This window comes from Macrobrachium nipponense, chromosome 39 (assembly GCF_015104395.2).
Source record: "Macrobrachium nipponense isolate FS-2020 chromosome 39, ASM1510439v2, whole genome shotgun sequence".
Classification (NCBI taxonomy): Eukaryota; Metazoa; Arthropoda; class Malacostraca; order Decapoda; family Palaemonidae; genus Macrobrachium; species Macrobrachium nipponense.
In genome coordinates, this window is record NC_061099.1 from 24,280,339 (window position 1) to 24,293,547 (window position 13,209).

The 13,209-nt window shown below is 32.9% G+C and overlaps 1 protein-coding gene across 1 annotated transcript in view; it reads right to left on the minus strand.

Moving 5' to 3' along the window:
* LOC135210391 (uncharacterized) overlaps positions 1 to 10,932 on the minus strand; it is a 32,410-nt gene extending 21,478 nt beyond the window's left edge. Inside the window, exons 1-3 of the mRNA XM_064243296.1 lie at positions 10,848 to 10,932; positions 5,612 to 5,758; positions 4,111 to 4,219 (exon numbers count right to left, since the gene is read on the minus strand). Of these exons, the coding sequence (XP_064099366.1) occupies positions 4,111 to 4,219; positions 5,612 to 5,758; positions 10,848 to 10,932 (341 nt within the window). The remainder of the gene's footprint in view (positions 1 to 4,110; positions 4,220 to 5,611; positions 5,759 to 10,847) is intronic.
* Between the last annotated feature and the right edge of the window lie 2,277 nt (positions 10,933 to 13,209).

Here is a 13,209-nt window from a genome sequence, read left to right on the forward strand (position 1 = left end):
GAAAAAAGAGGAGGAGCGGGCAACACAAAAGTGAGCAAATGGAAGGACCATACACAACAACAACAAAAACAGCACAAAGCAAAGATGGATATGCATTATGTGAATGACGATATTGGAAAGTTTTGGTAAGTAAACATAATGTTTCCATATATTGAGAGAGAAATCAATACATACAAGAGACTAAGAAAATAAAAAAGAAAGAATGGGCAAAACAAAAATGAGCGAATGAACGGACCACAAAAACAAAGATAGTACAACGCAAAATGACTATCTAAGCATTTGCAAATGGCAATATACTGGAATGTTTTGGTAAGTAAACATTATGGCTCCATGGTTACTAAACACTGACCGACATACATTCCTACATCAAGGACTGGATTTTTCAGGCCACGTACACAGGAGAAGCATAAATGCTAATGCACAGTAATAGTACTTCGTAAACATGTATTCGTACCATCAAATCTGCCATTATAGCACATAGAAGCCTTTGATAAAATCAAGCAAAAATGAAAATTGAACTAAGGAGGCCCATGGGAGAATGACACAGCAGAGGTAAATCTTGAGAAAACTAAAATTAAATTGTAAAAACACTGGTATTCAGAACCACTCTCCCTGTCATAAAAAAAGATGACCTCGTGCTTGGAACTCAATTATGAAATAGACCCAAAAAGGCGAGAGTTAATGCAAGATCTACTTGAGGAAACAGGCAAAACGGTTTATATTTATACAGCTGATGAAAGTGAAGACTGAAAACTGAAGAGGGAGATGTATAAAACTGTTGTTAATGTTACTTTATGAAAAATAAAACATTGCATACGAATGTACAAGGAATTAGTGTTTGTATGTACATCATAATGTTTATAGAATGTTTATAATGTGCAGCTATGTTGTTAGTGCTTCTTAATCATATTTTTTATATCGATGTTGATATGAAAGGTAAGTCAAAAGGTCGGTATTAGTTTGATAAAAGTCTGAATATCAAGAGCCAAAAAGTCTGTTCGTGTCACATGGAAAAGTCTGTTTAGACTTGTTTTCATAACACCAGATATAAAAATGTATATTGCTATACTTTTAAATTCCAGTTACTAAAGAAATGATAAAAGTTCCAGTAGGTAAGAAAAGATAAATGTATTCGTAATATCAAAATACTAAAGTTAATGCCTCCTTTTCTAAGAAAGCTGTTTTTGTCAAATTAAAGTGTCTAAAAAAAGAGAAAATATAGCTTTCTTTTTGTGAAGTTTCACACACAGTATAGTGTACTTACAAATATATATGTAGGTTTACATACAGTGTAAGAATGCACTGTGTATATACTTATATACTATATATATATATATATATATATATATATATATATATATATATATATATATATATATACACACACACACGTATATATGTATCAACTATATAAATAAACTGTAAGAACATGTAATATATTAAGGACTAGGTGCAGTGTTATAAATATATATATATATATATATATATATATATATATATATATATATATATATATACGTATAGTAAGATATAAACTGTAGGAAGCAAGTGATATGATTAAGGCACATATGTGTACATGTATATATATATATATATATATATATATATATATATATATATATATATATATATATATATATTATATATATATATATATATATATATATATATATATATATATATATATATATATATATATATATATATATACACATGCACACACACACACACACACACATATATATATATATATATATATATATATATATATATATATATATATATTATATATATATGAATGACAGTTTCTTGTGCATGTTAAAAAATGTTCCGTATTAATAAGATCTTAAATTGAATATATGCTTGTGCACACAAGAATAGAGAATCTGCAGAAAAAGTGAATTCAATATAGAATGTAGAGCTTTGCAAATAATTTTAAATTCGTTAAAACACACTGCCTGTTAACTTTTAACATTCAGAATAAAATTTAGAATAACATCTAGAAAAGATGCAGTATATGTAAAAACATGTTTATGAGACCTGTAACATCTAGAAAAGGTGCAGTATGTATAAACAAATGTTTATGATACCTGTAGGCATAAAGCATTAGTTAAAATTGCTCCGTAAGGTATATATAAAAAAATAGTACTTTGGAAAACTGGTCTTGAGTCATTGTGATTTGATATCTGTCAATACTGACAATTTACTGACTATAAAAAAATGTTCCAGTGCTGGAAAATGCAAAAGGCTGGTATATGACGGGAAACTGGAGTACCATTTGACAAAATTATGAATTAAAAATTGTTTTTTAAATGTAGTCTGTAAATCTAATTGCATGGAAGAGGGGAAAAAGATCTGTTAAAAGTGAGTTGTATGAATGATTATAATTATCCTTTACACTGATATGAAGAGGCAAAATGGATGTAAAATATGCACACATTTGAATATTAATAATGATAAAATTATGATTTTCTCTAGGGAACTGGTCCTACTATAATACAAAAATCACTTTAATATAAACTTAACGTTGCTGAGATCGTTAAAAAATCCTAATATTTCACAACTTTGAGCATATAAATATAAAACTAATGATGAAGAGGGGTAGTCAAATCTTCAAAAAATAATGATAACAATAATTCATTTTATGATTTTCACACAAAAATTTATCTCAACTCCTAAACTTGTAAATATTCCATCTGGTTGGATTATGGCAATCAATCAAACATTTATTGAAATAATTAAGATGTTCAAAACACATAAGTTGTCTATCAGTAGATTAACAGTATTATCTAAAATGAAATATATACTATATAGTAAATATTCAAATTAAAAGACAAATTAAGCAAATGCCTTTGACAGGACAAAAATAGATTTTAGAATTTGAAAAAAATTGAAGCAGCCACAATCCTCATGAACTGCTGAAGCAGACTAAATCAAACTAAAACAATAGGTGCCTTAAAGCGACAGAAAAATAAAGACATCAAATACTAAAATTTAGGGCCAGTATTTAACCTGGATATTTTTAAAAGTTGTGGGCGCTAACTACTAATACATTTTTTAGGGACACTAGCTACTTATTATATATTTAGGAGTTAAGAGGACTAACTACTTAAATGCTTTTAAGATAGGTATTACGGAAAGTTTCGCTAAACTACAATGATAATGAAATCAATACTGATACAGCCACTAATGACACTATATTACTCAGAAAAAAAAACTCACTATAGAAATAGTACTCAAACAAAACTCACTGTAGACAATGCAATAAAAAATTCTTTAAAGTTACAGACAACAAAAATTACCAACTAACGTTAGAAAAAGCTATTATTAAAGGCAAAAGGGAAACTATACTACAACATAAGCCCATGTACAAGATCTGGCAACCTCATAATAAGAGCAGGGCTATGCAGCTATGCACTACAGGGGTAATTAAAAGTATTAATTAAGTGTAGTGGAAAACATATGTAGCCGAGTGTAGTCAAATCAGTTTCTTATATATATATATATAATATATATATATATATATATATATATATATATATATATATATATATAATATATAACTGATATTATCTATCAGTCACCAACCTGCAAATTCACAACCCTACATAACGTTAATTTGTTTCACCATAAAATCATTTCAAACAATAACTTGGGTCTCCAGTTCTCCACCGAGGCAGCTCTGACCTTCTGAAGGAGGGGGTTATATTGTTTAAATGTTTAAAATGACAAAATTAATATTTTTGCTATATTCCTAAAGGATACTTAGTATACTAAAAAAATAATGCAATAAAATGTGTATCATTTGCTTAAAATCTTAAACTATTGTCGTTAGTATGGTAAAAATTACAATTGCCAGTTAATTATCATTGTTAAAAATTGTTAAAAAAAATTATCAAAATACAAAAAAAAAATTATCAAGACAACATACAATGTTGAAAAATATGAAAAATTGTGAAAAAATATGACAGTCAATATCCAATGCCACAAAAATGTACATCATAGAAAACGACATCCTCAGAGAAAACGGAGTTACTTAAGGGGATAACTCCTCTATACCACCCACCAACACTACCTTACTGCCTTACAGACATTTTATGAATAACTTACTTGGAGAAGAGGCGAAGGACGACACAGATGATAACGAACATGAGCGCCAAACCAACGAGGACGCCGATCATGGCAGGATCGACCTGCCCTGGACCCTGGCTTGGATTCTCTGCAATAAATGAAGGAGATGAAGTGGGAGGCTCACCTTCCTCAGATATGGCAATCATACTGGTCGTAGATTCACACACACACATAACGGTGAAATCATAATGCATAGCTGACTTATCTGTACATTACCTTATCTGTTATTTTACTAATTCCATTCCCTTGAAATAGAAATACTAATGTGTTTGGAAGAAGGTTCAAATATATAACATGGAAAATTAAAATACATTGATATATATATATATATATATATATATATATATATATATATATATATATATATATATATATATATATATATATATATATATATATATATATATATATATATATATATATCAATGAAGAAGGGATAAATGAGGAGTGTATAAAACTCCAAAGAAACACAAGATTAAACATTCTGGACAAATATATACATATGTAAATGTACTGTATATATATATATATCTATATTTATATATATATGTTATATATATATATATATATATATAGTATATATATGTGTGTGTGTGTGTGGTGTGTGGTGTGTGTGTGTGTAATATGCCTCTTCCAACTTTTAGCATAATGTCCTTGAATCAATATCATTTTGAATAAAAGTTTATATTTTACGTTTTCGTCAACTCCTTTTCAACAAGATAAACAAAAAGCAGCAGAAACGTCATAAAAACCGAGTTTTTGAATTTCCACATATTCCGAATTATCTAACAAACGGCAAAGAAATAAATTCATCATTTTCCTTCAGCCAAAACTATGTAAATGTTTATTGTAAATTCTATCTGTTTATCATAAATTTTATCTGTTGACAACGCTATGTCATTATGCATACTTACAGCGTTGACACCCACTGGTTAATGAGAAATGTACTTCTAAATTCCAAGTATAACAATGCAATTACGTTAAGTAAATCAACTATACAAACATTACTACACACGAAAACCAATTCAAATCTAAAAAAACAATATATTGAATCCTGACATGGAAGAAGTTGGTGCGTCTCCTAGTGATGCAAAGGAAGGAAGCGAATATAAATTGAAGTCACAAATCAAGCAACGTGCGATTATTCAGAGCCGAGATGGCCACTGAGAGTTGGAAGGGGTTGGAAGATGTAACAGGAGGAAAACCTTTCGCAGCTGCACCATGAAACAATATACTTGGTTAGGAGAAGGTTGAGGAAACCAAGACGGAAGAAAGGGAAATGCGAAAGGGAGAGGAATGGAAGGGGTCGTAGCCAGGGGCCTTAGGGACGCCACAAAGAACCTTTCACTTACTGCTGAGAAGAATGAGAAAAGAAAGACGGAAGAAAGGGAAATGCGAAAGGAAGTACAGTGAGAGGAATGGAAGGGGTCTTAGCTAGGGGCCTAAGGGACGCCACAAAGAGCCATTTATATATACTCACTGGTGACACAGCTGAATCCCACATTGGGATATTCTTCCATGATGTAGCCATCCTTGCAGACGCATCTGTTTTCGGGGCCACAGTAGCTGTACTGGTCGGCCGCGTCGCACTCGCTGTCGAAGTTGCATCCTGTGTCCAACTTGGCCTCTGCAGAGGTAGTGAGGAGAGAGAGAGAGAGAGGGACATAATTATTCAGAGGTTCCTATAAACATCAATGAAAGTACAGAGTACACAAGATTCCAGAGCAGAAAACGGGTGTTTGATTTAACACCAGAGTAAGACAACAATCTATTAACTCCTAGTTTCAGTATCTCCCTTTCAGTCCTCACTTCTGGCGACTGGCTCTATTCTGTCTCAATTAAGCCGTCATCAGATAAACCACAGGAGTGGGACAGTGGGTACTGAAACCTAAACGGGAAGAATTTAAACATAAATGTAGTTATTTAAATGTTAAAATGTTATCTCGCACACTGTATATATATATACATATATATATATATATATATATATATATATATATATATATATATATATATATATATATATATATATATATATATAAACTTTTTCATATTTGCATTATCATAAAGTTAGTAATACACGAAAAAACAATACAAAAAAAATTATAGTGACGACAAAATCGGAACTATTGAGCTTAGGAGAGAGAGAGAGAGAGAGAGAGAGAGAGAGAGAGAGAGAGAGAGAGAGAGAGAGAGAGAGGAGAGAGAAGAGAGCTTTCTTAATAATCTGCTTTGCTCTTAAAGCCTGTTGCTTGTTCAATATCACTCAATTCCTATATATAAACACCTTGACACATTTCCCATCAACTCAGGCGACAGCCTTGTTAACTAATAGGGTCATTCATTCTCCTTAAATCAATTTAGTGACAGAAGTATAAGTTCATTATTGCTAACTCACTGTGAGTACTGGTTAAGGCACTGTTATCAACAACGGCACAAAATGAGCGACAATAACATACATTATTCATAATGGGTCAATGTTTCCAAATCCTTCGCCCAGATTTTATTTTCACCTGTCCTTAACATTCTACCTACGTCAACTCCCTATTTCCCCCCTTCTCACTCTCTCAATACTCTATTCATCTCTCCTATATCTCCTCTTTCGCTCAAAACTTTCTTCCTTTCACTCAGCAATTCTTCTATTTCACGTCGAGTTCACCATCGATCGACAACATTTGAAAACAAAAGTCAGTTACACGCTCCATTCGTCAACCTTCTTTGTCTTGTCTGTATTCATCGTTATCAGAGAAAAATTCATCGATCATTTCAACTTTTAACTCTCGGTTAAAAATATTTGGGATGCTTTCTCCCAAACCCAGACCCCACCCCCACCCCCGCACCTTATATAATGGCTGACAATTTGAAAGGTGCAGATTACCTGTCACACGCCAGGATGGTAGTTCCAAGACCACAGAAAATATATGCGTAAATAAAAAAAAAAAAATCAATGACTAAAACTAGAATAAACAAATAAATACCTGTCACAAGAGAAATGGTATTTTCATGACCACAATAAATAAATAAATAAATAAATGTGTAAATAAATAAATACAAATGGAAGAGCATACTATGTTCTAGATCACTGCTATGAAAAACTGGAGTCAGCTTTAATTATTACTTAAGTTTGGTTATAATGTAAATATCAATTTTTTGGTATACATTTCTTATTTTTGTAAACCAACTCATAGATATACATTCAATAAACATAAGGTTTTGCCAAAAGTAACGTGGTAAATAAAATAATTTTTAAAACAGACTAAATATAAGAATGATCTCACATTCATACTTGATACAGAAAAATAACTCATAAGGAATAGATACGGATATTACAATTTAAACTGCGCAAGAACTTACACATTATTATTATTATCATTATTATTATTATTATGAGATTGATATCTACACACCCAATTGTACAAGATCTCTCAATTACGCATAACCTTTTAATGGTAATTTGACGGAAATATTGGCAAAAAAAAAAAAAAAAAAAAATTCTACGATATTTTCAACATCAACTTGATGACAACAGTGATAATAAAATACAAAAACAAAAACACAACAATATAGGAAAATAAATTCTGGAATACTATACATGAAGATGAACGAACACCCACTTCAGATAAGCGTAAAATAAACACAAGTGACACAAGAAAGTACTTTGATTCAGCGTACTGCTGTTCCGCACCTCCATTCCATCAGCTCCGTCTGACTTATAAAACCCCAAATGACCCGAAGGGATTAAGAACAAAGCTTCCCCTTTGACCTGAGAATTCCTCGGGCCATTTACTGAAATGACCAACTTTTGGTTAAGTCCGTCTGACAATATTATGTGACGGGAATAAATAAGTCTCTTAATATACACACACACACAAAACACAGCACACACACACACACACACACACACACCCATATATTATAAAAATATCTATATATATATATATATATATATATATATACGCATACAACACACACACACACACACACACACACACACACATACACACGTATATATATATATATATCTATATATATATATATATATATATATATATAGAGAGAGAGAGAGAGAGAGAGAGAGAGAGAGTGTGTTTCACAATACCAGCAGCTTCACATACTGATATTGAGCTATCTATATGAGGTCAATAGAGAGGGAGAGAGAGAAAGAGAGAGAGAGAGAGAAAGGGGGGGGAGGGGTGGAACCCACAGTGTGACCATGCATGACAGCACTGCGAAAATCAATCGCTTTCTGATATGAGGTCACACAGGGAGGGGGAAGGTCACATCATACCACATCCTGAATGTCACTTGACCGTGTGTACTGCAATATGGACGAAGGAGGTCACCCTCATGTAAGAATGAGGGCAAGGACGGGAGGGGAGAGAGAGAGAGAGAGAGAGAGAGAGAGAGAGAGAGAGAGAATAACATCATCATCACAACGTGAAATCATTAGATAATCTATATATCCACATTTTTCTCTCTAGACTTGAGATTTCATCTATTCTTTCGCTTCAACCAAATAATGAATGGGTATACCTCCTGCCACCCGACACCTCTTTTCACCTTTATACCCATCAACGTGCTTTTTCCATCTACTGTGAAGTAATGCATGGCCTCACAAAGTCGTTTTGTCAACTACTGTAAATTTTCTAAATTATGTTTATGTATTATTTGCTTTAGAATCATGTAGTTTCAACAATCAGACACATATCAAATACATTTCTACAAAGTCTTTCCATTCTCATTCCATCTATCTATCTATGTACATGCATACAAACGTACATACACACATACACGAACCAGATTCATGCATAAAACAATAAATTAACACCAACACGGCAAAGCGGTCCACTTCCATTTTCTATATTGATCAAAATGTTGCCATGACGATTTTAAGAATAATAATAGCCTGCAAGCATTTGAAATCATGCGCTAACTACATGCTAGTGTTTTCTCTATTCCCCCCCCCCCACATCAATCCCATAGTCCTCCCCACCCCCACCCCCCAGCAATACCACAACCGTAAGTTAAAAACGAAACGGGGCAAATCGCATGACCCAAACCTCAACTAAGCCTTGTGACGTGCGTCGAAATCTGTCGAGCTAGAGTGTCGACGAATACACAGCTGAAAATGTATATCTCCCTATCGACAATTCGACGTAAGTAATCGATGGGGTTACCTAATGGGTGGCAACAGGCAGCCCAGGCCGAAGCACAACCACCCCCCCCCCCCCACACCCTAACTGTTCCTGCATGCCATCCAATCAGGCGTATTGGGAATCTTCGTCCCTCATAAAAAATATGATTACAAATGCATTCATGTATCCCTGGCTACTGATGCACCTTACACAGTATTTGTTTTTATATTTATGTGATAAAGAATACCAATAACTAAAAACAAAAATGCACCACGCACCTACTACAATATTTCTTTTCAAATTCGTGTGGCAAACGATACGACAGTCCTAAACTTAAATACAGATACATCTAAGGATATATTTTTTTAATTTCATAAGAGAAAGCATAGGAACAGCAAGAGCCTGTGCCAGCACAAGGGTGGCTTAATCTACAGCAAGTGTACAATCAAAACCTATTTCCTACATTCATATATAAGACAAAGGACTACGAATTCTCAATTCAAAGGCAAATGCACCTAATAAAATATTTAACTGCATTTATATAATAATTCATAATTTTTTTGCAGTCACATAATAAAGCACACAAACAATTCCTAATAATTCAGGGGAACCTTAAATTAATCGCTGGATTTAAATCCAATGAAACTGCACAAGGTGGAAATATGGTAACTATACACGGTAAACCTTTCCACATACGAAGCAAAAGGTAAGGCAGTCTTTGTTGTAGTCAATGTTTACTACAGTTAACATAGTAACCAACCAACTTCCTTTGTAAATCAATGCTGGGGCTGCACATTCTGACAGCCACAATTACTTTGCTAGACTCTTGCAAACACATATTCACATATGCAGTGCATCTGAACAATACCACATAAGTGGTTATGTGGACATATATACCCTTAAATACAGCTTATAACTGCGAGCGCGCATATAGGCTACAGAGAGAGAGAGAGAGAGAGAGAGAGAGAGAGAGAGAGAGAGAGAGAGAACATACCCTAAAGTTCCGTTCATGTAGCAATTAAATAAATCATAGAACATGACCCGTTTCCATGTCGAGGGACTATTACCCACATTCTGTGTAGCCCAAACAAACACACAGTGGCTGTCCTTACTGAACAAACACACCATGATTTATTTTGTTTTTGTTTTGTTTCTTGGTGAACTTCCTTCCATAGATTATTCTTGGAAAAGACGCAATTTCCCAAAAGCTTTCCATAAAGAGACTTCCTAACATTCAGTGACATGTCCAATATAAGTAATCACAAAATACCATTGAAACTAAGGATACAGTAGTGGACAATGGACACATAATGATTGTTCTTTTGGTGGCCAGGGGGTTGGGAGGGGGGGGGTGGGGGGGGTGGGGGGGGTTCTTGGTCAAATTGCTTCCAGAGATTACTCCTGGAACGACGCTAAATTCGACCAGCTTTTCATGAAGAGATTTGTATATCATTGGCTGATTTATCCGATAAAATAATCCTAAATTATAATCAAAACAAAGGACAGATTAATGAAACAATAAAATCCGCTCCAAAAAAATCCCTATTCCTCTATATAGTATTTTCTTGGACGATGAAGTACCTTCATTAAATGATAATCCAAAGTTGTCCACAATCAGTCTCCCTGAGGATGTTGTGCAACTGGATCCTCTAACTGAAACCTTCATGATGTAATTACATTTCATTTATTCATTTAATTCATTTATTCTACCTTTTGTTTTTACGTTTTCATTATTTTTTCTTGTCTGATAACTGATTTTTCTTTCCGTAGTTCCAATTACCTTCCGTTACTTCTTTCAAATGGACACCGTATGTATTGGGAGCTTGAATTTCAGGGTAGTGGGCCCTCGGTAGGCTTGTTCCATATGCATAGGGTTCTGATAATAATAATAATAATAATAATAATAATATAAATAATAATAATAATCATACCTATACATACCAAATGGACACAGTATGCTTTGGGAGCTTGAATTTCAGGTAGGGCCCTGCGGTGGGCTTTTGTTCCATATGCATAGGGTTCATGAATAATAATAATAATAATAATAATAATAATAATAATAATAATAATAATAATAATAATCATTGATGTTGCAATACCATGGGACACCAGAGTTGAAGAGAGAGGGAAAAATGGATAAGTATCAAGACCTGAAAATAGAAATAAGGATATGGGATATGCCAGTGGAAATTGTATCCATAATCATAGGAACACTAGGCACGATCCCAAGATCCCTGAAAAGGAATCTGAAAAAGCTAGAGGCTGAAGTAGCTCCAGGACTCATGCAGAAGAGTGTGATCCTAAGAAACGGCGCACATAGTAAGAAAAGTTATAGACTCCTAAAGAGGGCAGGATGCAACCCGGAACCCCACACTATAAATACCACCCAGTCGAATTGAGGACTGTGATAGACAAAAAAAAATGTGTTTAACATTACAGTTCATTAACTCTTCAATAAATTTCTATAAAAAACGCCACTTATTCTACAATATACTTCTTTAAAAATTTATTTCAAACTACAATATGCAACTATAGAATACTAAGAAAACTGCAACTATCTTACTTTCAGTCATTCAAGTGAAACCCAACAACACGTATAGCTGTTGTATCAAGGAAAACCTTACAACACGGATGGTTGTAGTTGCAGTTGTTGTATACCTTACTATACCACATGAGATTAAAGCTCTAGCAGACAGCTAATGTGTGTTAGCTGTTCAGAGAAGACCATCGCGCTGTGGCACGCCACTGCTGCACGGCATGCTGTGCTGACGTGACAGACAAAATAATGCTTTAGCACGCAACAGCACTGAGCCTTTCAAACAGGAGTGACAACTGAAAGTGTTTCCTGGGATAACCGAACCCACAGCAGAATAACTTCACTACGTTATTATTATTATAGTGAAAAAATATCCACAATTATATATTAAAAATATATTTCTATGTAAAAATATAGAACAAAGACTTTCGAACACCTGAACGGTGCTCCTCATCAGTGTAACGTTTCACTGATGAGGAACACCGTCTAGGTGTTCGAAAGTCTTTGTTCTATATTTTTTCATAGAAATATATTTCTAATGTATATTAGTGGATATTTCTTAACAATTTGTTTTCACGAAACTGTGAATTTCTTAACATTATTATTATTATTATTATTATTATTATTATTATTATTATTATTATTATTATTATTATTATTATTATTATTATTATTATTATTATTGGTTGCAGGTCCACAATAATATAGCATGACTTGACTGAAGATGAACCTAGTAGAAGGTTCGAAAGCTTTTAATATCCTTTAAAAGACCATATGCTCACATGCTATATTAATTGTGGACCTGCAACCATTGTCATCGTTTTCGACACGGAAAACTGTGCCCATTATTATTACTATTATTATTATTATTATTATTATTATTATTATTATTATTATTAGAAAACTCATAATCACGAGTCCAATAAAATGGGGAAGTAAATCCACAGTAGTATGTCTGTTTGATAAAGAAATAATAATTAAACAGGCATATTAATGTGGATTTTCTTTCCCATTATTATTATTATATTATTATTATTATTATTATTATTATTATTATTATTATTATTATTATTATTTAGAAGTTGAATTCAATTCGTATGGAACAAGCCCACCACAGGGGCCACTGACTTGAACATTCGACCTTTCAAAGAATATTAAGGTGTTCATGAGGAAGAACTAAGAAGAGGTAAAGGGAAATCGGGAGAGAAGAGATCTCAATTATTAAAAAAGAAACAAAATAAATTGACAAATTAATAAATAGATAAAAATGTAAGTAAGCTATTAGAATATAATGATCCTACACTAATATTTAACCAATATTCTTATTGAATTCTAATTATATAATCTTGATTTATGAAAATTTTAGGCTATTAATCAAAGCACTACGGAGTTTTCAGCCATTCAGCT